Consider the following 22,099-nt stretch of genomic DNA (forward strand, 5'->3'; position numbering starts at 1 on the left):
TCGGAGCTAAGCCTCATTTTGGGGGCGATGAAACGGTCACGTGTAACAGGTATCGAGGTACGACCTAGCAGAATAGCTCATACGTAAAGATAAATGAATGATTAATACAGATTTCGTGCTGGTAGTGCTTGACTATGGCGATCTGAAACAATTATTTCCTGGTTCCTGGAAAGATTATGAGACAACTGTCATGTGAACACTCTCGGGCCGTCCTAAGGCCGAGACATGTATATTTGAAAACTCCTTCTTCCATCATCGACAACTATTATTCTCTGTCACAGAAGCAACCATAAACACATCAACAGTCAGAGATGAGGACGACGGTCATGCAAGCACCAATCAATTTAACAACAATTCCGAAGCTTTGAAGTGTTCCAAGGACATGATTCCTCTTTTGCTTCTTGTATTTGAGCAGGTATGTATCCAGAATCATCATTAATCTTCATTAAATCAATGTAATGTACCTCTCGGATTGTCCCAGAATCTTATTCCCCTTAGAAGTTGCCGTCTGGTCAGCTCTCGATAGACTGCCATTGTAACCCCGCCGATTTCATGTACTCGAAACTATTGTATGAGTTCTGAATATCAGACCTGGTCACAGCCCTAGTCTATCTTCGTCCTTTATCAAGCCGGACTTTCTGGTTCTCTCTCGCTCTTCGCTCCTTACTCTTGTCCTCCGCCATACGATGCTCCTTGAAACGTCTAGTTTCTATTTCAGAGATCCTTGAGGACACCTATCATCGTCGTTTTCTTAGATATGGTCGACTCTCACCTTCCTCTGATCAAGGGTTTTTCTCCGAGCCGAGCACAACGATATTCACTAACTTGCTTCCAGAAAAGAATGAGTTCAGCATACCACACGTCCAGACCAGTCATTACCGTTTCAGAAAAGTGTCTCTTAGTGTCCCTCCCAAACAATACTTGTATTCCACTTTGAGTGGTCAATAGAGCTTGAACCAAATCGCTAATGCACTCCTTCACGGCACAACGCCACTAAACAGAAGTTCTGGCCCGGCTCGTGGCACCGGGAAAAACAAAGTTCTCAGCCGCAGCACCACCTCATGGACGCAGATGCAGAATTGTGGCCAATGCATTGCGATATGGTTATCGTAGGTGACGCCACTGCCTCAGCCTCAGCCTCAAAAGTCTATTCTAGAAAGTCTAGACTTTTTAGCCACAGGCCACTACCTTGTTTTAAAGACTGCATTCGCGCCATTGCTGAATGAGAACTAGGGTTTCCACACGAAATATTGAGTGGTAGAGTAGTTGTAACAATCTCTTTCCTGCTCCTCCCCTCTTGCATTCTATTTTCTTATATTTCTCCTCCCTCTTTTCCTTCCCCTTTCCGAATCACAATCCCACTCTCGCCTCATCAAAGCTGCTTAGATTATCCACGCAGTGATGCGTCCACATTTCAAGCCAGTCCATACTGAGGAACTTTCGGACGACGATGGAGAAACTGTCTTTAGAAGCATGGTCGAGAGGTCTTCTATCGGATGGCTTACTCCGTCATTAATAGCTGCGAGTTTGACAATTGGTGAGTGTGACAAATTGAACATGATATTGTGCTAACATCAGCGCAGCCACAGCTTCAGCAATAGGTCACTATAGCTTCTTTCAATACCTCAACAATGGGCAAGAAACTTCCAGGATTCCTCAGTCCTGGGTCACGACAGTGTCGACTGCGATCGTCAAAATTTTCAGCATATGTGTGGGAATTGCGCTAGGTTCGTGCTATACGCAAATCTTGTGGAACAAACTTCGGACAACCCCTGCGAAAATCTCTACTATCGACGCGTTGTTTTCGATGCAGTCTAATCCAATAAAGCTGATATCGCTGGAAAGCTTCAAGATGGCGCCGATTCTTTGGCTACTGGGCCTTTTCTGTTATTAATAAATTTTTGTTATTAACAAATCTTCTATTATTATTAAATTTCTTGCTATCAACAATTTGTAATTACATCTAAGCAAATTTAACACCACAATCTAATACACTTTAGAATTCTATATTTTACTCCACGTCCCCGGCTCCACACACATGGCTCTACACACCTAGCTCCACACACCAACACACCAATGGTTACTCCATGGAGTCTTTTGAAAGTTATCTAAGGAAGACGGAGGACGGAGGCCGGATTATATACCCTCCGTCTTCACGCTAATAAAATCCGTCTAAATAGTTTTAAATAAATTCACTATATATCGGCTTTTTGTGACAGCCACGCACTCTGGACTAGGTATCAAGACGTACGCACTAATCTGTGAATAATAGACAAAGAACTAAAAGAGTGGAAGAGTGCTGAGGCCAGATAAGCTGAATCCTCAGCACTAGCTCAAACACTAAATGAAACATCTCACGTGATATACCCGATAATATCACAAAACCGTGACACTTTTTTAAAAAAAAATTATTAGAAATTCATTATTTTAGCTTTTGTATTATTAATTAAATAAGAATAATAAAGATTTACTCATGTGTTTTAAAAAACAATAAAACGAATTATAAAGCGCTACTTTTCTTATCTTATAAAAAGCTTAAAATATAAGACCACGTTAGCGGCATTTCTACTACTCTTGTCGATATTTTAGTCGCCATCGAGACTTCGCACTTTCCCCGCGTTTGTCACTACAATCGCGATCAAAAACAGCAAAGGGGAACCTGCAGACAAAGGTTTCCTAGTAGAGCTACAATCCGAACCTATCTTCATCACAATAAACGACAAGACATACACTCTAACCATATAGCCAACTATGGTCCACACTAACTCCATGAGTTAAGTAAGCATCGTCACTCTAACGAAAAGTTGGCTACCAACAAAGTCTATGCTGGACAGAGTTATCGAACGACTTTGCGCCATAAAGTCTGCAGACGACTTCGCGAAAGCTTGTTCTGTGGACGGGACTCCCGTATTCAGTGATGCAGAGTAGCAAGAGAACAAAGAAGGGTTTGAAGCCAGTGCAGAGCTATTCAAGAACCTTCCGTCAATGGTGATGGCCCTAGACGGTAATGCAAAACCGATGATTGGAAAAGACTTCCAAGGATCTGATCTAATAGTTGTCTTTGAAACTGACGATCACGGCCACTCCACCATCTCCAATGCAGCCGAATGGCTGTCGAAGAAGTGGGAAGATATCTCACGCTTCACTGGCGATGCACTCGAATGGATGCGAGCGAAGCTAAAGTTAGCCTGATTTGGTTCGTAGTGTACACTGCTCCTCAAATTTTGGATTTAACAACACATAGATACCGAAGATCCAGTGATAACCCAGACAGTCATTCTAAATACACCGATGGCGTCATTCACGTATGATGCATCTGGTGTAGATACTGTATCCATTACGCTCGATGCTGATATCCTTCAATCTTACCTGGAAAACACAATGATCTCGATGCTCACTCTGTCAAACCAAGACGTCTGGACTGAGGTAACGACAGGAGAGTACGTCAATCGATACAGCTTCAAATATCCGGCAAAATTAATCATCCCATACGCAACTATACTCGTTGGGTCAGTTGTTTTCATCATTCTTGGTGTCCTTGCATTGGTACGGAATGGTGTCTCAGCAAGCAGCGGAGGCTTTACACAGTTGTTATGCACCACCAAAGGAAGTCAGATCTTGGACGACATGACGGTTAACGCTTCTCTGGGCGGCGATGCTATTCCCGATGAGTTGAAGAATCTGGTTGTGAAGTATGGAGTATTGAGAAATGGGGCTGTTGTGAGGACTGGATTTGGGGTCCCAAATGAAGTGCAGGACTTGATGAGCGGCAAGAACTATGAGTGAAGAATGGTAACCTGTCATTGTCGCGATCTTAATAGTCGCTCTTGCGAGCTGGGAAAGGTTCTTACAGAGCAAGTGGACTTATTGAAGCCTGGAGGTGAGCGTTTCCGAAAAGAGAAGGCACTCAACTAAAGAACCTGAATGAGCGCCTGTTACACTTTCTAGCATGCCTAGACAGATATCGTATGAAAGATGGCTAGACTAAGTGGAGCAAAATAATAACCAATTGGCTCATCTGAATATCCCTAGAGTGATTGAAAGATCAGAAAAAATCTTTGTTTCAGACCATGGGACTTGGTGACGAGGGCACTGAAGGGTTCCGGAGCTTACAGCGTTAGAAGCCTGTAGCTTCAGCGCAAAGCCAAGATTGCTTTCGTCTACGGAAAATAGGCGGGGTAATAGCGGGGTAACCGCTCAGAGTCGTTTCCGAAGCAGTGCATCATTTTGCACGCATTAATTAGCATCATTGATAACAGAGCTTTTTTTAAGCATGTTCTCCTTACCTTTGCGATCTGAAAAATGTAACATACTGTTTCAAAGCCTTCATCTGTGCAAGGATCGACCATAACGTGGCCATCGCATCGCTTCCAAATTGATAGAATGTGCTTCAAAGTAAACACCGGAAGATAAATCGTCCACTTCACTTCTCCAAAAACACAACATTTTTCTCAATCGGCTGCCTCGCAATCCTCAACTCATTCGCCCTAAACTCCCCATCCTCAAGCCCAATCGCAACACCACACAAAATGTCCAACTCATCCCCAATACCCAACTCACTCCTCAACACTTCAGGATAACCAGCGACGCTAACCTCGACACAAGTCTCAAGTCCGACCTTCGTGAGCTCTAGTAGCAATGTCTGCAAGTACATCCCAACACCCATTGCATCCACTGCCCCAAGCCTTTTGTCCATACACAGAATTCCTACTACGGGAGCCCCGAAGAATTCATAGTTCCGCAATACAGCTTCACGTCTAGATTCGCGGTCTTCGCGCGCAATGCCCATACCAACGCCATAGACTTGGTAGCCGAGTTCAGTGCGGAAGTGACTGAAGGTGTCTGGGAGAGGAGGAATATTTGGGTTGGTCTTTGTGGCAGCGGCGTTCAGCGCAGCTTTCAACTTGATGAGTCGTTGGCCAGAGACTACAGTGAGGTGCCAGGGCTGGATATTGGAGTTCGAGGGTGAGAGTTGGGCGAATTGGAGGGCTGTGATGAGAAGATCTTGCTGAATGGGCGTCGGGAGGAATTTTCGAGTTGAGTGTCTGTTTTTGATCGCTTCGTCGAGGGTTGGTTCAATTGCCGTTTTTGATGCGTCTTTTGCAGACATTTGTGTTGGCTCTGTATCAACTCGGTTGGTTTGAGACATGGAATGACTCTCTATTTGTTGCATGATTGATATCGGGTATATATCCTCATATCGAACACACCATCATCCGAAGCACAACATGCATGCCATAAGCATCCCGCAGCCTACTGTGTTACACTCGCTACCATTTATTCTGTCTACCCCACCCGACGGTATAACCAATCAATATGTGGAATTTATCCATCTGACGAGAAATTTGGTATAGACCTCGCAGTACGAGATGCTTTGAGACTCTGTTTGACGGGGCAGTTTGGGCTCGGTTTCCCGGGATCGTCCTCGGTCTTGTTGTGCAAATCTTTGTTCGCACAGCATGATTGTATAGCATTATTGAGCAGCTGTCCTAGATCAACCTCGAGGTTCTCCGGCGAAGACTTCAGGACTTTAGAGCCCGAGAAGTGCAAACTGCTGAGGCTGAATATCCGTGGAACGAGAGCTTCACCTATGTGTGACCAGGGCATCTTGATAGGGAGCTGCAAGGACATCGGGGCGTTTCGTACAGCATGGGACGATGCGATGGTCGCTTTCAAGGTGACATGGTTTCCTCAGGGAGATTAGATATGCATAATGGGAATGCCACAAACCAATTTTAGAAATGCCATGATCTGGTCGAAGCTGCTCACTTAGCGGTAAATGGTTTGAACATCATCCTCAACTTGGATTTGATGATTTTGTAAGAGATTCCAAATTTCATTCACGTGACAACACTTTGAGTACGAGAGCCGACAACAAGGAAAGATTAATGTTCCCCAGATCTCAGACTGTAATTTACTTGAGTGAATAGTAATCAACGAACTACCGATGGAGGTGAATATCTACAAGGTCACGATCTGAAGCTCACGGAAATTGGATACCGACATACCGTCAGCTTTGTAATCGACGAACAACTTTTTGTTGCGCTGGGGCCCAGCTGACTGAATGCATGTACCTTTGGTGACCAATCAGCTTAGTTCGACGGCCGCATTGCTCTCATATCCAATGAAGTGCAACTTCTCCATCTGGAGAGTCGGGTCTTGGAAGGCCGACACGAAAGGATGGCTGCTCTAGAGTGCTGTTTCTCAATCCAGAAATTTGATGGTCTGAAATGGGTTAAGATGCACAACATCGGGCTGCTTGTAAAGCATTGGTAATGGAATGGAAATCATTCACTGTTCATGACAGTGCATGAGATACTGTGGAATCAACAATTGTCTTCGAAATACAATTCAGATCTATTTAACAGAATGAAGCCGCCATGGAATAACAATAGCATCACACAAGGCTCCTACTTTCCAGAGTCATCAGCCTTGGATTCTTTGCAATGCGTCAAAGTTTGATAATTTCTGTTCTTAGTTTCGCTGCTGCCTCTTTGGCATGTGGCCTCCACGGACTTCATGGACGAGACACAATCGATTCTGATCCTCAGTTTGCGCCTATCCCATCAACTGCGGTGGGAATTCCACTTAGACCCGAAGGATATGCTGTACAGTCGTTTGGTGGTGGAGCATACATGGTGACAGACGGCATGTACCAAGGTACGAACATCCAATCTTGTCAAATGCAAAAGTTCAACCTTAGCACCAGCTTTCTTCCTTGTCTCCACCAAAGGTGTCGTGGTGGTTGACAGCCCACCTACGATTGGCCACCGCATGCTCTACGCGATTGGGAATATAACCTCGACCCCAGTGAGTACACACCCTCCAGCGGAACAGTGCGTAATGAAATGGACAATTGAGCAAGTCTAAGGATGGCCGTGGCATCGTACTGTGCCGACCAGCTAAAGCATCCCATCATGAATGGAAAAGGAACATGCTGACTCCGACTCTGATAGGTTACCCATTTGATCTACAGTCACTACCATGCAGACCATATTGGAGGAGCTAACCTCTTTGGAACGGGAGTGAAAATAATCGCTCATGCGGAAACAGAGAGACACTTGCTCATGACGCCCGACCCCAATCGACCACTGCCAACAGAGACATTCTTACACAATCGTACATTGCATGTTGGAAACCAGACTTTAGAGTTGGCATACCTGGGTGAAGCTCACATGGCCGGAAATATCTTCATATATGCTCGTGTCCAGAAAGTCCTCGTCCTTATCGACGTTGTCTTTCCCGGCTGGCTCCCATTCGCCAGTCTAGGAGAAGCAAAGAATATTCCGGCATACTACCAAGCCCATGACCAAATATTGCAGTACGACTTCGACCATTATATTGGGGGGCATGTGGGCCGGGCCGGCAACAGAACGGATGTGCTCATTCAGCAAGAGTATATCCTAGACTTGATGCACAATTGCGAGCAGACACTCAACGAGAGCGCGACAAACAATTCCATGATCGGAGCTGCTGCCCTCCTTGGCCCAGTCTCTACAAAGAATCCCGGCAATAAATGGGCGGCCTTCAAAGTATATCTTGATGTATTGGGCCAGTACTGCGCAAACATAACCAACGAGAAATGGCTTGGCAGATTGGGAGCCGCTGATGTCTTCGAGTACGAGAATGCTGGGGCAGTCTTCGAGAGCCTGCGCATCGACTATGGGATATTGGGTCCTTTTGGAATCTCGTAGTTGGAGGCGCGCTTCGCGAGGGAACCTATTGATCGAGGAGGCGGTGCTCAGAGGAGGTTATTTGACGGATGCATAGGTGGTGGTAACAAAGCAGAGCTGATAACCAATGCAAATGACGCCTCTGTTGACATAATGCTGCCGGTCTACACAATTGTGACATTGATGGGACTCTCGTGCTAAATTCCAAGTCCTTAGCCTGGTCTGTGCATAGCCTCATCACATGTTGGCGCGCTAGGAAAAGTTGGGTCTATTCACCTCTCTTCAAACGACGCGTCTTCCTCTATCAACGAATCAACCAAGTTCATTGATCGCAACTCATGAATTCTGACATCGAATTACGATATTTTGAAGCTGTATTTACAAAACACTCTCTGTTTCCCAACATAACATGGAAAGTTCAGAATGGCGAGCTAGGTGCCAGGCTAGAGCGTGCCACAGCTGAGTCTGGACACTGCAAACGCATCTGCCAAGATTTTACTTGGAGGCGTTTCGACTTGTAAATCGCATCGCCGTCAACGGGACTCTACAGAGCTAATGACACATTCTGGTATGTATCATGTAGCTATCATTCAACTTCATCAAACCGACATACGTAGACCTCATTTCGAGCATACAAACAAAGCTTTCGAACAACGATGCCATTCCTCCACTTAGAAGCATCTAGTCCTCGGCACCCAATGTTGAAAGTGAGGATATGAGAAGCGATTGCCCATAGACACACCTAGAGGGGGGGCGTTGATATATTCTACACATATTCGTCCTCGGCGCGTTTCTACCAGCAAAACAATGCTGCACCAGCTACTCAGACTTCGTCTCATCCCCTCCATCGCACGAAAATGTCGACAATCTCGTCCTCTCTGCCAAGTCGACTCGAATCTACTACATAATACCATGCAAACCTGTCACCTGCACGACTGGCATCGTACGGATATATTCTCAATCGTTGACCTACCAGAGAGTCTGCACTTGGCTCGTTCTCTCCAATCCAGACTAAAACAGCAGAATCTCCACGACAGCGGCTGATCTCCCATTCACAACTGGAATCCGTATTTAAAGCGGATCTTGACTTCATGTTCCACTGGCTTACCACGCCTCCGCATCCGACTCCGTCCTGGAATGCTGAACCGCCGACAGAGATGAAAGCTTCCAAACGTCCATTTTCACCACGTCTAGGGTACAAGCTTGATACCTCAGTTAAAATTGTCAACGCTATATCGTCATACATGAGAGCAGCTGTGCCATCAAAAGTTGCTTGCGAATTGTGGACCAAACTTCGAAGGTCCAGAGTTACGTAATCTCCACTGTGCGCCTCGATCGCATGATTGGCTTCGCTCGTTGCTACAAGCGTATGTTTCAGTTTCGAAAGTTCTCTTGACGACAGCTCTTCCGTTGCATGCAATGAAAGCCACAGGTTTGGTGGTGCGCGCACAGTCAGTCTGAGGACTTCAATTGGAGAGGCATGTAATAACATGGCCAATTGTCGGTCAAGAAGTCTCAGGTGCGAGACAAGGTCGGATGACTCGTCTGGGAATGCTATGTCACTATAAAAGCCGACAAAGGCTAGGGATTGGGATCCTTGACTAAGTACGATCTGTTCAATCCGAGAGAACAGTTGGCGGAATTCCGGTGTTCCTGGACGAACTCCTGAGAAGCCATCACCAATATCGACAAGAATGTAGACACGAGGCGGATATCCTGATGTTTCACCTACTTGCTCCACAAGATCAACTTGGGAGATGTGATCTAGAAGAAATCGGATGTTACCGCCTCGTCTACCAAGTTGCTTCGAGATTTCTGCAGCGTCTTCAACCTGGGACGGCGTCAGGGGGACGCCGTAAGTAATCTACCATACATGTCAATAGCGCCCAAATATTTTCGAGTCATGCTACGAGAAGAGGCGACCTACATTGACTTGAACACCGGTAATCTGATAGTCAAGCAATAAAGGCAGAAGTTTAGTTGCCTCCCACAGGCTTGTCACCAAAACTCTGACTTCCTCTGCGTTGGCTCCTAATTGAAGGCGCGTTATCTCGGTTGTCTGAGTCAAGATGAACAATGTCAGTTTTGTTGACTTGTGAGCTACAAGCGGGAGGACGCCACACACCTACCTTGTGGCTGCTAACCTCGGGCAAGAAGTCAAAATTTAACTCGTCTACTGCCTCCAACATCCTCGCACAGTTTCTTCTGACTTTGGCGATGTCCAATACTGCCGCTGGTAGGGGTATATCATGCAGAGACTGGCCAACGAACTGCTCAACAAGCGAGGTTTGCGAACGAAGCGCCCATCGTGTTGTCGCCATGAGCGATGAATATCGACTCGAGATCAATGCATGCACAGAATATGATGCTACATATGAGCTAAGAATCTTCAATTGTGTAAGATGTCGAGACGCAACAACGTGTCAGCGTTCCGGTGCCTTCACAGGTACGGATCATCAGGCAACGTTACGCCGATCTGGTCACATGACCTGGGCTCCATTCTTGAGTGCCCGTCGATTGAGCGATTCAAAGCCTCTCTGCATGTTTGCTATAAGATAGCTAAGTCTACCCGGCAAACGAGGCCCAAGTATCCGAAACAATTATTACGCATTTAGATTTGAAATAAATCGTTCGATTGGTTGAGCTCGTCACAGCCATTACGAATCTCTGTATGCAAAACCTTCAACAACAACATCCCCCCGGTAATTCTGATCAATCTCCCGGATCATCTCAACAATCATCAGCTCTAGGCTCAAATCTATTCTAGGTCGTACAATGGTTTCCTCGGTTTCACGTCACCCCTCAAGATGTACTTGTTCAAGTACCACGGAAGCATGTCGTAATAATACCTCGCATGGTCTCGCACCCTCACCGAGAATACGGTGTCCAATTCTTCCAGGCTGAGCGCCTTGGTTTCCTGAAGACAGAAATACGCATAGCCCCATCCTATGAAGTTCCAAGCGGCATACCAGCCGAATGCGCCTTGTGGGGTGAACGCATCGACGAGCGCTGGCCAGCTCAGGGACAGTATGAAGTTGAACCCCCAAGTTGTTGCAGTTGCGAATGCCATTCCATATTCGCGGACATACAAGGGAAAGGCCTCTGCGGAGTACGTGAATGGGACAGGTCCTTCTCCAGGCGAGTACACTACCATGAAGAGGTAGATCCCAAGAGCTACACATGCTGTGCGAGCCGTCTCGGCAGGGATATAGAAGCTGAAACCTGTGAAGAGGAGCATCAAGCCCATCAAGGGGAATGTTGTAAGCAATAAGTTTCGACGTCCAAACGTGTCAATAGTGTAGATGGCCGGGATCGCGAACAGCCAATTGATCCCGGTACCAAGCGAAACGAGAAGGGCGTTTGACCTTGAGAAGTCGGCCTCGATGAAGATCTGCGTGGAGTAATACGCAATCACATTGACACCACAGAACTGGAGATGGTCAATTGGAGATTCAATGAAAACTATTGTCTCGCTTACCTGCTGCATAAACATGACGAAGAAGGATGATTGTGCTGCACGCCTATTCCGAGGAACTCCGAAGAACTCTTTCCAGAGATTTTTACCTTCCCGCAGCTTGTCTTCAATCTCCAAGCTCTTGTGGATATAGTACAGATCTCTTGCCGCCATGAGCTCACAGTTTCGGAATCGTGCCAGAGCTTCATATGCTTTGCGATATTTGTTTTTCGTCATGTACCATCTTGGAGACTCAGGTACGAGATAGACCATCATGCAAACCAATAATGGCGGGATCGAGGTACTTCCCAGCATCAGGCGCCAATTCCAAAACGGTGGCTGAGGATTCGCAGCGTTGTATCGCACATTTTGGAAAGCTACCGAGACGACGAATCCCAGCATGATGCCGAATGCAGTCCACATCTGCCACATCATTGTGAGAGCACCTCTGATTGCTGTTGGAGCACATTCTGCGGCGTATACTGGGGTCGTGCTGCTCTTTGCTCCGACTGCTAGTCCCAGACCGAATCGAGCAATGAGGAGATTGTACCAGGAATCCGCAGCGGCCTGCCAGATACCCTGCCATTTCTATCAGTCGACACTTCGCATGCCAAGGAGCTAAACTTACGGTAACAAAGGCAAAGAAGCAAGAGATCCAGATACAGCCTCGACGACCAAAGTAATAGTTCAACGGCTTAGTGGTCCAGCATCCGATGAGCGCAGAGCAAAGATAGGGTGCTCCGTTCAAAAGTCCTTGTAGCCATACTTGGTCCTCGCCAATGCCGAATTCTTCGAAATAGAAAATCTGAGCACCGTTCACTGCTGTTTGATCCATGCCTTGCACTATCGCTGAGCCAGCGCACAAAACTATTCGTCCATCAGCAGTTGCTCCCAGTTCTGGACCCTGTGATCTGTGTGTGCGGGGTGGTGATACGGGAGGAACATATTCGAAGAATTCCGACTCACTGGTCATAAAGTACATCATCCAAGTTTGCTTCCATCGATGAGTCTTCTCTAGCCGAAACCAATTTCGCTCTTCCTCATTAAGTTCTTGTATCTCATGCACGCGCTTAGGGTCTTGAGCCACCAGAGCCCCCTTCTTCAGCATGTCGATAAGATCCTCAAGTCCCTTTTCTTTAGCGAACTCTTCTACATCTCTTAGAAGATCCTCCTTTGAAATGGCATAAAGAGGATTCCTCAGCTTTGCACTCACGGCAGCGAGCCCATGATGACCTCCGCCCTCTCCTTTTGAATCTCTAGGCGAGTCGTCAGCATGCTCGTCGTGAACTTGTGGCTTTTCTTCATCTTGGGAGTTGTTGTCCATGATAGCGGCGTTGATCTTTTTGAATGAGCGAAATTCCGAGAATGACAAAACGATCATTGATGGGGAAGCCTTGAGTCCTACCTATATAAGGAGTAAGAGGGAGTCTGACTCCCCAAGTACCCCATCTTTTGTCTCCGAGTCCACATCACCTCTGCTTGGCCATTTCTGGGCGCGAGGTTCATATCACTTGGGCGGCTTACTAAAGAGAGTATGGATAGACAAAACGTTCTTGGAAGCTCCAACTGTATCTAGTATATACCGAGACTTTTCAAGGACTCGTATGTGGCAGATGTCACCATGCATCAGAAATATCTAATATCTTAGGGTTGACTCGGATGATAATCAACGGAAGTCTTGGCCTGTGATGGAATTTCTTAGGGTTGAATCGAACAACCATCAACGATGGACTTGGCTTGTGGAGAAATTGTTCCCGTAGCGGAGGCTGTGTTCTTGTCATGATTCTTGGCGAGGCGGGAGAGGATTGTGGAGGCGAGCTCCAAGCTCTTGGTATTCCTTGGTCGGCTGAACTGCTTCTTCATTTCGATTAAGGTCGCTCGGTTGCATTTGAATGCGATAACACTGTGGCACAGCGTCCACGAGGTCTACCTACGAAAGTGTGCGTGTATTGTGGACTTACCACAATCACGTGATTGATCAAGACCTCAACGCAGCCGAGAGCCACAAACGGGGATTCACAACAAGATTGGAACAAACCTTAACATCAAGGTTCATACAACTGGAATCCATCCTTCAACCTCTAGCTAGTGGGCGACGTAACTATGCGGCCGACCTACTACAGCAGCCAAGTTTCCCCTCTTCCAACGCATTCTCGGCCGCAACAAGTGCCACCAAAATCTTTGATGTCAACTCATCAGACATTTTTTCACACGAGACCGAGTATCTTCAAAGGGTCGTTCCTGTGCAGATAGTCCCTAATTTGTTTTCCAAACACGTAAATCACAAACGAGCAAAGAGTAATACCGAGTTGAATACCACCGATGACATCGAACACTTTCCAGGTCTTTGCTGCAACCAGCCAATCGGGAAGAAAGTACGACGATCCGAACCAGAACATGTTTCTAAGCAGGATGATGGAAACAGTGACATCAATGCTATGATCACGGTGGCAATCAAGCACATATCCGAAAGATACAGATGCAGCCAATACAGCTGCGAATGCTATCAATCCTTGGAGGGCAGAAGCAGCGACCCATTTCTCTCCGGAATGACTGACGTAGTGCCCGAATCCAAACAGACCTGGGATACCGACCAGGAGCACAGGAAGAAGAAGAATGAGGCGGAATTCTGGCTCGAAGATACCTGTTTCGACGAGCGCACCACTTTGGCCACCAGTCCGAAAGAAAGAAACCTAGACAGCATCCGACAAGTAGAAAGATGAGTGGGAATAATGACAACAATCCCAGACGCGTGGGGTCGAAGAAATTTGGCGGCCCAGCGTATATCTGTGCTGTTACAATCGCAAGACCTAGCCCTAAGAGTTAGCATCCTCTACAGCGAATAATAACGTCGAAGCCTTTCCTGGGATGAGGAGGAACAAAACAGTAATGCTCACCTACGACCCAGGCCGACCAAAGGCCGCCCACGGAAAAGCCCCAGAACACAGCTGGATATAGGAAACATACAAAAGGGCGAACCAGAAGCTTCAATGGATTTTGCCTTGTGATATATCCATTGATGGGCTTTAATTCTTCCCAGTATGTCTTTGGCTTCTCGGTAACAGCGTCTAGTACAAGAGGGGGATTTCTATATTCGGCAATAGATCCCTCGATTTCTGAGGCTGTTGTAACTTCAGTCTTCTTCTCTTGTGGAATGCCTTCCATCGACTGCATGTCTGTGTCGTAGATACTAGGCCGTACGTATGAGGTTTCTGGACAAGCAAAAACAATGGCTAGGAGGGCAACACCTGTGAAGGCGATCATGATGTTGAAGCCCATTGCCCAGCCATATTTTTGCGCGACATAGCCTCCCAGGAGTGGCTCAAGATAGGGAGAACCGATAGCTACCATGTTGAGGAACAAGATGCGTTTTCCTCTTTCGTGTACCTGGAGAAGATTAGTGGGGGTATTCAGCAAGTCAAAGTCCTCACTCACAAAGAATAGTCTCCGGTAGCTGGGATTGTGAGAGATTCGTACGCCCCAACACCAAAACCATAGAAGGTCCTGGCCGCGATCAAGCCATTGAAATTTGGGGCTTTGACTTTCGCGCTCCAGATGGTACTAGTGAAAAGGATCATGGTTGAAACGAGGAACGCCGACCTCTTTCCAAAGATCGGAGCCCAGGCTTGAAGTATCAGAGCGCCCAGGGCGCAGCTCATGAGTGGATAGCCACCTGGCTGCGCGGCCTTCGAGATCGAGACTTTGAACTCTTCGGCGATGACTCCAGTGACTGGAGATAGTAGGGGGCCGAGAGCAGAGCCCATGCTCACGGATAGGCAGATCGAGAGGAATGTCATATTTTTCTTCCATTGGGGCCAATTCTAGGGGATCATCAGCCCCAAGTACTTTCGAGGAAGGGCAATTGACTTACAAGAGGATCATTTGGAGAATCAGAAGGTTGGGGAACGAGAATGATGTCGGCATTTTTCCCTGTGCCTCGTTTGAGACTTGTGCGGGGGACACTTTCAACGTCGCTGGATTCAGCACCGTATATCAGAGCCGTTCTCGGGACATGCTCGCCTGAGGTCGTTCTTGGTTCTCTGACCCCGAAGCCCATCACTCAGTCGGTGTATGCGACGTGTTGTAAAACTAGTATGGCAGTCATGAGCCTACTTGTAATCGGAGAGAGATGAAGGTGGAGAGAGAGAGGAGACTTCAAATATCCACAGCGCATACACTGCATATTGTTGCATCACGTTGATGGTGCATTATCAAGGACTTATCAGTTTCTATTCGCGTTGCAACTCTCTCTGTTTGGTATTGGGGGATTGAGAAACTGTGTGTGGACGTTGCAACCCAATCGCGACTATGATGTGGAAGTCTTTGGGCATGCAGCATGTTCAGGTTCCCTCCAATTTCTGGAGACGAATTGCTACCCAATAAGCTACTCTCCCAAACTACCCAAAGCACAGCAGCTTGAACGAGAAGAGCTTGCAAGAGGTCTCTATCAAACTGTCCACACACCAGAGGGCTACAGCAATTCCATGCACCCCAGCGGTATTCATCTTCGTGCAGCATTTATCGAAGGCCTGCATCAATCATGGTGGTCAGCGCAGAGCAAAGGTTCAATCAGATTTGCGATGCATATGCCACTTACATGGTTAAATTCAGTGTGCCCATAGCGATGCAGGTGTTCGACGTTCGCAGCTGTTCTGTTTGTAATCATATCTGTCAGCCCGGCAAATACCCCTCTCTTCGCTCTCGCTCCTCGTCCCTCGAGCATCGGGATCCCTTCTTGATTGCGGCTTCGGGTCGGTACGCACCCTGATAGTCATTGATCCTTGCTCTTGCATTACGATGGCTTGAGATCTGGAAGCGATTCTGGTTCGAAAGACGATACTCTATATTTTCTTCATCGCTTTAAGATTGATAGGCGCCACTTTGTGCTCCTAGATTATCTTGAAGTATGGCAGATTTGTGTCTCGAAATCAAACAAACCTCTTGCTTCTGCAAGTCTCTGCTGCAAAGCACTTCTTGTGGTTCCTAGAGAACCTGGAGAAGAGGCGTGGAACTCGGTGGGGTTCGAGACTGTAAACGTTTGGTCTTGTTTCAGGGACGACAGTATCATAGAGCTTGCATTGTTTCATTGAAGAGTATTTCGAACTGGACTTGATGTGGTATGGAAATCTCTTTTATCTACACCGTATGTCAACAAACTCAATCTTCCGCCTCTAATTGCGCAGCCACTCCAGCGGCGAGCAAACCTCCATGCGAGAGCGCGATAGTGGCAGCTTTCATCGGCGTCTGGCAATCACCTCCTGCGAAGGCACCAGGAACGTTCGTTGCGTTGAAAGGAGGACTGGTCTTAAAGTCTCCCATCTCAGTCAAATCCAATCCCAACTGTTCCGCCCAAGGTCCTTGCTGTTTCCCTTTGGGTTTGTGAGCAATGAATCCCTCGATCTTCTTGTCTCCTTCAAGGTGGACTTCAATCTCGGCCCCCTTTGGCAGTTTCACCAGCTTCATGATTTTCCTTGCTTCCACGGTCACATTCTTTTTTGTCTTTGATGCAGGCTTGAGCTGGGACAGGGCTTCCTCGACTGAGTCCGTGACCTCTGCGTTGCCATGCGTGTATATTGTGACTTTGCTTGCGAGTCTGTTAGCATACCTCGCAAGGTGAAGTGCGAGCGGTGCAGGTGAGCAGTCATCGATAGCGAAAACGCCTGCAGAAGCTGCCCCTCTTTCCTCATATCCATGACAGAACAAACAATGGAATCTGAACGCTATATCAGTACAGGTTTGAACTTTTAGGAGGACATGTCTTACATTCCAGACGCCCAACACTCCTCATATCCCGGAATATCAGGCATGATATCCTTCACCCCGCTTACCAACACAACTTTCCTGCCCCACCATTCTCTGCCTTGCTCATCGGTCGCTTTAAACAAGCTCGTTCCATCTTCTCTCTGATGGTTCTCGATCTTCTCAACCGCCACATCTTCAAAGAACGTCGTATCATAATGCGCCAGAATATCTTTCCTGGCTGCTGCTCTGAACTCTGCAGGGTCGCGATGCTCCCATGTCGGAACACCGTGCATATGAGCTGATTTCGAATTCCGGTATTCGTTTGAGGAGAATATGATGCAGGTGTGGAGTAGACGAGCGATGGAGGTTCCAAACGCGAGACCTGCGGGCCCGGAACCTATGACGAGGACATCAATGGGTGTTTCGCGGGAGATCGTTGGCGTTGGTGACATGGTGGATATCAATTCGCTTTGGTTTGTTGTTGGTTATTTTGACGGGTCTTTTGAAATGACTTCTTTGGGGGGGTTTTGTTATGACGGATGAAGCCCCTCAAGTGTGGCGTACTGCTAGCTACTTTATATCTCCCATAATGGAGACTTTCCGGAGCCTTCGCAAGATTGGCCACCTCTGCAAAATGTCTTCGATTGGACTGACGAACGTTAGTTGAACAGAAGGAGACTTCTCATTGGATACAACCTGGGGCCTTTACTCAGATCCGGAGACATTTCATCGTTCCCCGGAGACTTTAGCAAGTCACGAGATCTTTCATGATGTCGATTGTCTTGTGTTTCTGATGTCCCTTATGAGGTTGTTTATTCAAAGAAAAATTTTCTCTTGCAGTGCGAAAAGTTACTTGCCAGTTGTGAGGATGAGCTTCAGTCTCATCATGGTCTTGAACTTGTGAAGGATTCAGGGGTAGGCGAGACCTATTTGATTACCCCGCCATCGCGGGGTAAATTATGCGTGAGAACCGAATTACAAGTTCGTATGGAAGTTATATCTTGCCATTACCTTGATACAAAGAAAGGGGGAGAAAGATCAAATCTCGTGTAGGCAGGCTGTCAAAAGCCGAGTAAATCATGCTTTTGCATCTCGTCCTGCAGAGAAGTGGACTGTGGTGGATCTCACAGCAAGCTCAGCACATGACGTGAAGCTCTACCAACACGTATCTCTGGAGGGTGTTATTGAACCTTGAACCTTGATCCTATGCTACCCAAGGTTTGCATTGACTCCGGTCTCTGGATAGGCTATCAGAAAGCAGTACATGATTAATAGATGTACCTAAAACCATAAGGGATCCCTCAGTAAGCGCTCGAGGCGCTCCATTGATCCGGGTCAGCTATCAATATGTAATCATGTTACTCTCTTCTGTGGAGAAACTGTAATCTGAGTGGAACTTAGAGACTGCTGTCCGATCCGATAAACATCGGACCGGAGAAGTCTTGCACGTGACAATCGGCCTTGAGCTCATTGGGCCATGCAGACGATCAATTGTGAGCTTGAGAATAGCTCTGGTTCCTCCAAAGGAGCCCAGGAGTGAGAGATTAGTATCCTCCGTTGTCGGGACGAATATGCGATCTCGGTCTACTTGTTATCATCGGCATATTTGAGGTGTCTATATAGAGATTGGTACTTTAGGCGAGAACGCATTTTGGAAAACACAACTTTACTTTCACAAGGTACTTTTCAGAATGGGTTCAACAGTTCATGAACGCACGAGTGCAGCTACCAAGCTTCGAAATTTGATCGCCACGCCCGGAAAGATCATTCTTGCGCCGGGAGTTTATGATGGGTTTTCTGCGCGGATTGCGCTTGGAGTTGGATTTGATGCTATATACATGGTGGGTAGAGCCTTTCATAATTATTTTATGAGACTGTAGAGGGAAGTAGATGCTGACCAGAATAGACTGGAGCAGGGACGAGTGCATCGAGAATCGGACATGCAGATCTGGGAATCGCCAATTTGAACGATATGCGAGAGCATGCGGAAATGATTGCGAATCTCGACAGCGCTGTGCCCCTCATTGCAGACGCCGATACTGGGTACGGAGGTAGTGAAGTCCCATCTCGATCTTTGAAACAACTCATTGACAATGCCAGGTCCAATCATGGTCACTCGCACAGTACAGCAGTATGCACGAAGCGGAGTCGCAGCCCTACACATCGAGGATCAAGTACAAACAAAGCGTTGTGGCCATTTGCAAGGAAAACAACTCGTCCCAGCTCCCGACTTCCTCATTCGCATCAGAGCAGCCGTTGCAGCTCGGCACGCTGTAAGCTCAGGTATTGTCATCATCGCTCGCACGGATGCTCTGCAGTCGTTTGGATACGACGAAGCTATCTCCCGTTTGCGTATGGCTCTCGAAGCTGGTGCAGACGTGGCATTCCTGGAGGGCATCACAAGTAAAGAGGAGGCGAGACGGGCAGTGAAGGACTTGGCACCATGGCCTGTGTTGTTGAACATGGTGGAGCACGGGGTAACACCCAATATCAGCGTGCATGAAGCGCAAGAAATGGGGTTTCGTGTTGTGATCTTTCCATTTGCTGGACTTGCACCAGCTTATAAAGCTATGAAAGAGGTGTATACAAGGTTGAAGGTGGAAGGTGTGACGGGGGCGGAAACGTTGATGACCCCAAAACAGTTGTTCGAGGTGAGTGGCTTGAAGGATGATCTTGAGATTGACGCTGCGGCTGGTGGGACAGCATTCTCAGGTGGTGTTTAACCTGCAAGACATTATCTGATTTGTGGCCAGACATTCAAGATAAATGTCAACTTGGTCCTGGTGTATTTAGCCCATTCGAATATAAACTTGCCCCATTTATTCGTCAGGTAGGCGAGTTTAGCGACGTTTGATTTTTGCTGCTTGGGCAAAGAGGTGATGGAATGTAAAGTGTTTGAATGGCTCAAGTGAAGGTGGAGGAGCCGAGAATTAAGATTGCGATGGAAAATGCAGCTGAGATTCCAGGGTCGGCGACAATCGCCTACATGGGCGTCGAAAGAGCTGAGATTCGATTTTCCACTCTCCCTTTACTGGTATCCATTGACCCCCAAGTCAGTCACCCCTGCGCCTTCTATGGTATAATTCATGGGGTATAAGTCATCAAATATCAAGTCGTTGAGTTCAAAGTTTTGAGGAGTTGCGACAGCTGATATAGTGTTACCACGAAAGTGAGCAGCTGCGTCTCTTCCATTGGAGGGCGATCTGAATTGAGGGGTATTCGGTTCTTGGACAGATTAGTATTACTTCAATCCACATTTAGTAGCAGACGGAATTACCAGAATCTTTGGTATCAGATATTAAGAAGCCATTTCTCCATTCCCACAACGAGTCATAAGTTATGCTCACACTCAGCCGGCTTCGGACTTTAAGATCAAGACCTCGTCTTCCCTTGCTGGTTGAGTCTGAGGTCCATGATTTCAATGTCTGGCTATACGCTCTAGCTCTTAGTTGAACCAGAACTTCAGCCAAACGACCAGCAAGATCGTTGTTTGAAACGCTGATCTCGCGGATCGTGTGGACTGCTGTATTGAAAACCTGCTTGGTTGCTGCAAGGTCTAGATAATCTGTAAAATCACTCGAGAGGAGCTTGCGAATGGTAAAGGCTGCAGCAATGATCATCCAAAATATATATTTGGGACAGTACTTCGTCACCGCTTCAGAGTTTGAAACGAGAGTAATAAGTCTCGCACAAACTCCGTATAGCCCCTTCAAGTTGTAGACGTAGTCTGACCTTGCAGGAGAATCAAACAAGCTGAAGAGATGTAAATGCAGCTTGGCACACAAAAAATAAACCTGGTTGATGTCTGTACGAGTTAGCGGCGCACATATCCTACTAATGATCTGAGTACCTATGGTTCCCAGTTGTGTTGAATTGCTCAATGTCGACTCCAAACGTGTCATGTCTTGCTTCAACGAGTCAAATGCTTCTCCCTGAGGAGTTGCACGTTGCACGGCTTCGACTTGCGACATATACTGAAGACTGTTGGTAACACGATGACAGAGATGCTCGATACATAGGCGGTTGGTTAGGCCGTTTAGAGGTCCATCTTCCTTTAGATGACAAGGGTGGGCTTGAATCGCAGACGGTGTGATTGAAGGTTGTCCGTAACTCGTTGACAAACTGAACGGAACATCGAAGCGATAATCAGCATCCCTCAGTGAATGTTCACGGACACAACCTACGTCTGAGAAACTACTGTGACAGCAGTCCACGTGATTGTTCGATCCTGTACCTCCTCTGGCGAAGGACTTAATCTAAACTGGGAGAAGTCCTGGGCTTGACCAGGAACATGGAGCCCAATCTGCATCGCAAGATGCAACATTGTCCCGCCAAGCATGAACGTGGCATCTCGTGACGAACTACTCAGTGGAAATGGCCACGTGCATAACAGGCAGAGAGCTTTCACGTCATGATAGTTCTGAGAGACCGACTGTATCGTTGACCACATCAGTCGTGGTACAGATGATGACAAAGCTGTGAGCAAAGTCAAGTCTCGACTGTAACGTCGAGAAGCGATGGCTATGATGACCCAGAATAGAAGCGGAGAATCCTTGAAGTAGCATGCTGATGGTCTGTTGCGATCCAAAAATGGTAGAAATGGATGATAATGTTCAAAGTATCCGCATTTGAAGTGAGCAAGGAATCACTATCGTGGTGGCATGACTTACTCGGTGAATAGATTCTGCACCTCGACATTCGTAAGGCATAGTCCTTCCAGGTTCCAATCTTCATCTGAGGGGATCAAAGGTAAAGGCTGTTGCTGGGAGGTGTTGGACGCTCCAGAAGGGAAGTGGTGAGAGATTGTGGGGCGAGTGGGCATCTGACCGGCATCGAGTAGTCCGTCAACGTGGGCTATGTCATCGGGTCGGGTTGGACGAGTCGGCAGTGTCTCAGCTGCACCGAGGGCACTTTGAAGAACATTCTGCTCGTTTGCCTGGAAGGGTGATAGCACTTCGTCCACAGAAGACTGGCGAGTTGCTGATCTCTGGGATGGGATATCTGTAAGACGTTGACAACGATCAATTCTGTTTCTAGCCTCGATGTTAGATAGTATAATGTCTTAGACAATGGGTACTTGCCTTCTCTTCTCCACGCGCTTGAACGAGGGGTCAATTTTACAGACTAACCGCAATCGTCGACATCTCGAACAGGAAGAGTATGGCTCTTTGACGAGGTCACAACGAAGCTACGGTTAATGTCAGCAATGAATATAGGACAACTGAACGAA

At 47.2% G+C, this 22,099-nt stretch overlaps 10 protein-coding genes across 10 annotated transcripts; 4 read left to right on the forward strand and 6 right to left on the reverse strand.

The window, feature by feature from the left end:
• Positions 1-1,184: 1,184 nt before the first annotated feature.
• On the forward strand, positions 1,185-3,786 carry LY89DRAFT_781839 (uncharacterized protein; the record flags this gene model as incomplete). The annotated part of the gene is made up of 3 exons (XM_018222517.1): positions 1,185-1,537; positions 1,584-1,727; positions 3,245-3,786. The coding sequence occupies exons 1-3, from the start codon at positions 1,402-1,404 to the stop codon at positions 3,784-3,786; spliced, it is 822 nt and encodes a 273-aa protein (XP_018072042.1). The 5' UTR covers positions 1,185-1,401.
• A 637-nt stretch (positions 3,787-4,423) lies between these two features.
• On the reverse strand, positions 4,424-5,110 carry LY89DRAFT_584808 (Nitroreductase; the record flags this gene model as incomplete). Its single annotated transcript, XM_018209287.1, has 1 exon — positions 4,424-5,110. One exon carries the CDS (start codon positions 5,108-5,110, stop codon positions 4,424-4,426), a length of 687 nt encoding a protein of 228 aa, XP_018072043.1.
• A 1,265-nt stretch (positions 5,111-6,375) lies between these two features.
• Positions 6,376-7,038, forward strand: LY89DRAFT_684659 (uncharacterized protein). Its single transcript, XM_018214925.1, has one exon. It carries the CDS (start codon positions 6,447-6,449, stop codon positions 6,747-6,749), a length of 303 nt encoding a protein of 100 aa, XP_018072044.1. The 5' UTR covers positions 6,376-6,446; the 3' UTR covers positions 6,750-7,038.
• LY89DRAFT_684661 (uncharacterized protein) lies at positions 6,999-7,838 on the forward strand. Its single transcript, XM_018214926.1, has one exon. It carries the CDS (start codon positions 7,068-7,070, stop codon positions 7,692-7,694), a length of 627 nt encoding a protein of 208 aa, XP_018072045.1. The 5' UTR covers positions 6,999-7,067; the 3' UTR covers positions 7,695-7,838.
• Positions 7,839-8,347: 509 nt separating this feature from the next.
• LY89DRAFT_645282 (uncharacterized protein) lies at positions 8,348-10,089 on the reverse strand. The gene is made up of 3 exons (XM_018211873.1): positions 9,803-10,089; positions 9,601-9,732; positions 8,348-9,537 (listed from the first exon to the last, which is right to left on the reverse strand). Exons 1-3 carry the CDS (start codon positions 9,992-9,994, stop codon positions 8,509-8,511), a joined length of 1,353 nt encoding a protein of 450 aa, XP_018072046.1. The 5' UTR covers positions 9,995-10,089; the 3' UTR covers positions 8,348-8,508.
• A 280-nt stretch (positions 10,090-10,369) lies between these two features.
• On the reverse strand, positions 10,370-12,451 carry LY89DRAFT_645284 (MFS myo-inositol transporter; the record flags this gene model as incomplete). Its single annotated transcript, XM_018211874.1, has 4 exons — positions 10,370-11,103; positions 11,152-11,706; positions 11,756-11,994; positions 12,094-12,451. 4 exons carry the CDS (start codon positions 12,449-12,451, stop codon positions 10,432-10,434), a joined length of 1,824 nt encoding a protein of 607 aa, XP_018072047.1. The 3' UTR covers positions 10,370-10,431.
• An 883-nt stretch (positions 12,452-13,334) lies between these two features.
• On the reverse strand, positions 13,335-15,184 carry LY89DRAFT_781844 (MFS general substrate transporter; the record flags this gene model as incomplete). Its single annotated transcript, XM_018222518.1, has 5 exons — positions 13,335-13,771; positions 13,821-13,937; positions 14,025-14,503; positions 14,563-14,948; positions 14,999-15,184. 5 exons carry the CDS (start codon positions 15,182-15,184, stop codon positions 13,335-13,337), a joined length of 1,605 nt encoding a protein of 534 aa, XP_018072048.1.
• Positions 15,185-16,229: 1,045 nt separating this feature from the next.
• LY89DRAFT_615901 (uncharacterized protein) lies at positions 16,230-17,162 on the reverse strand (the record flags this gene model as incomplete). The annotated part of the gene is made up of 2 exons (XM_018210744.1): positions 16,230-16,804; positions 16,891-17,162. 2 exons carry the CDS (start codon positions 17,160-17,162, stop codon positions 16,285-16,287), a joined length of 792 nt encoding a protein of 263 aa, XP_018072049.1. The 3' UTR covers positions 16,230-16,284.
• Positions 17,163-18,560: 1,398 nt separating this feature from the next.
• Positions 18,561-20,046, forward strand: LY89DRAFT_747469 (Phosphoenolpyruvate/pyruvate domain-containing protein; the record flags this gene model as incomplete). The annotated part of the gene is made up of 3 exons (XM_018221124.1): positions 18,561-18,710; positions 18,776-18,920; positions 18,970-20,046. 3 exons carry the CDS (start codon positions 18,561-18,563, stop codon positions 19,590-19,592), a joined length of 918 nt encoding a protein of 305 aa, XP_018072050.1. The 3' UTR covers positions 19,593-20,046.
• On the reverse strand, positions 19,898-22,013 carry LY89DRAFT_733529 (uncharacterized protein; the record flags this gene model as incomplete). Its single annotated transcript, XM_018219809.1, has 6 exons — positions 19,898-20,094; positions 20,147-20,674; positions 20,720-20,991; positions 21,054-21,443; positions 21,540-21,902; positions 21,991-22,013. The coding sequence occupies 6 exons, from the start codon at positions 22,011-22,013 to the stop codon at positions 19,898-19,900; spliced, it is 1,773 nt and encodes a 590-aa protein (XP_018072051.1).
• Positions 22,014-22,099: the final 86 nt, after the last annotated feature.

Source organism: Mollisia scopiformis, assembly GCF_001500285.1.
Source record: "Mollisia scopiformis unplaced genomic scaffold LY89scaffold_11, whole genome shotgun sequence".
Classification (NCBI taxonomy): Eukaryota; Fungi; Ascomycota; class Leotiomycetes; order Helotiales; family Mollisiaceae; genus Mollisia; species Mollisia scopiformis.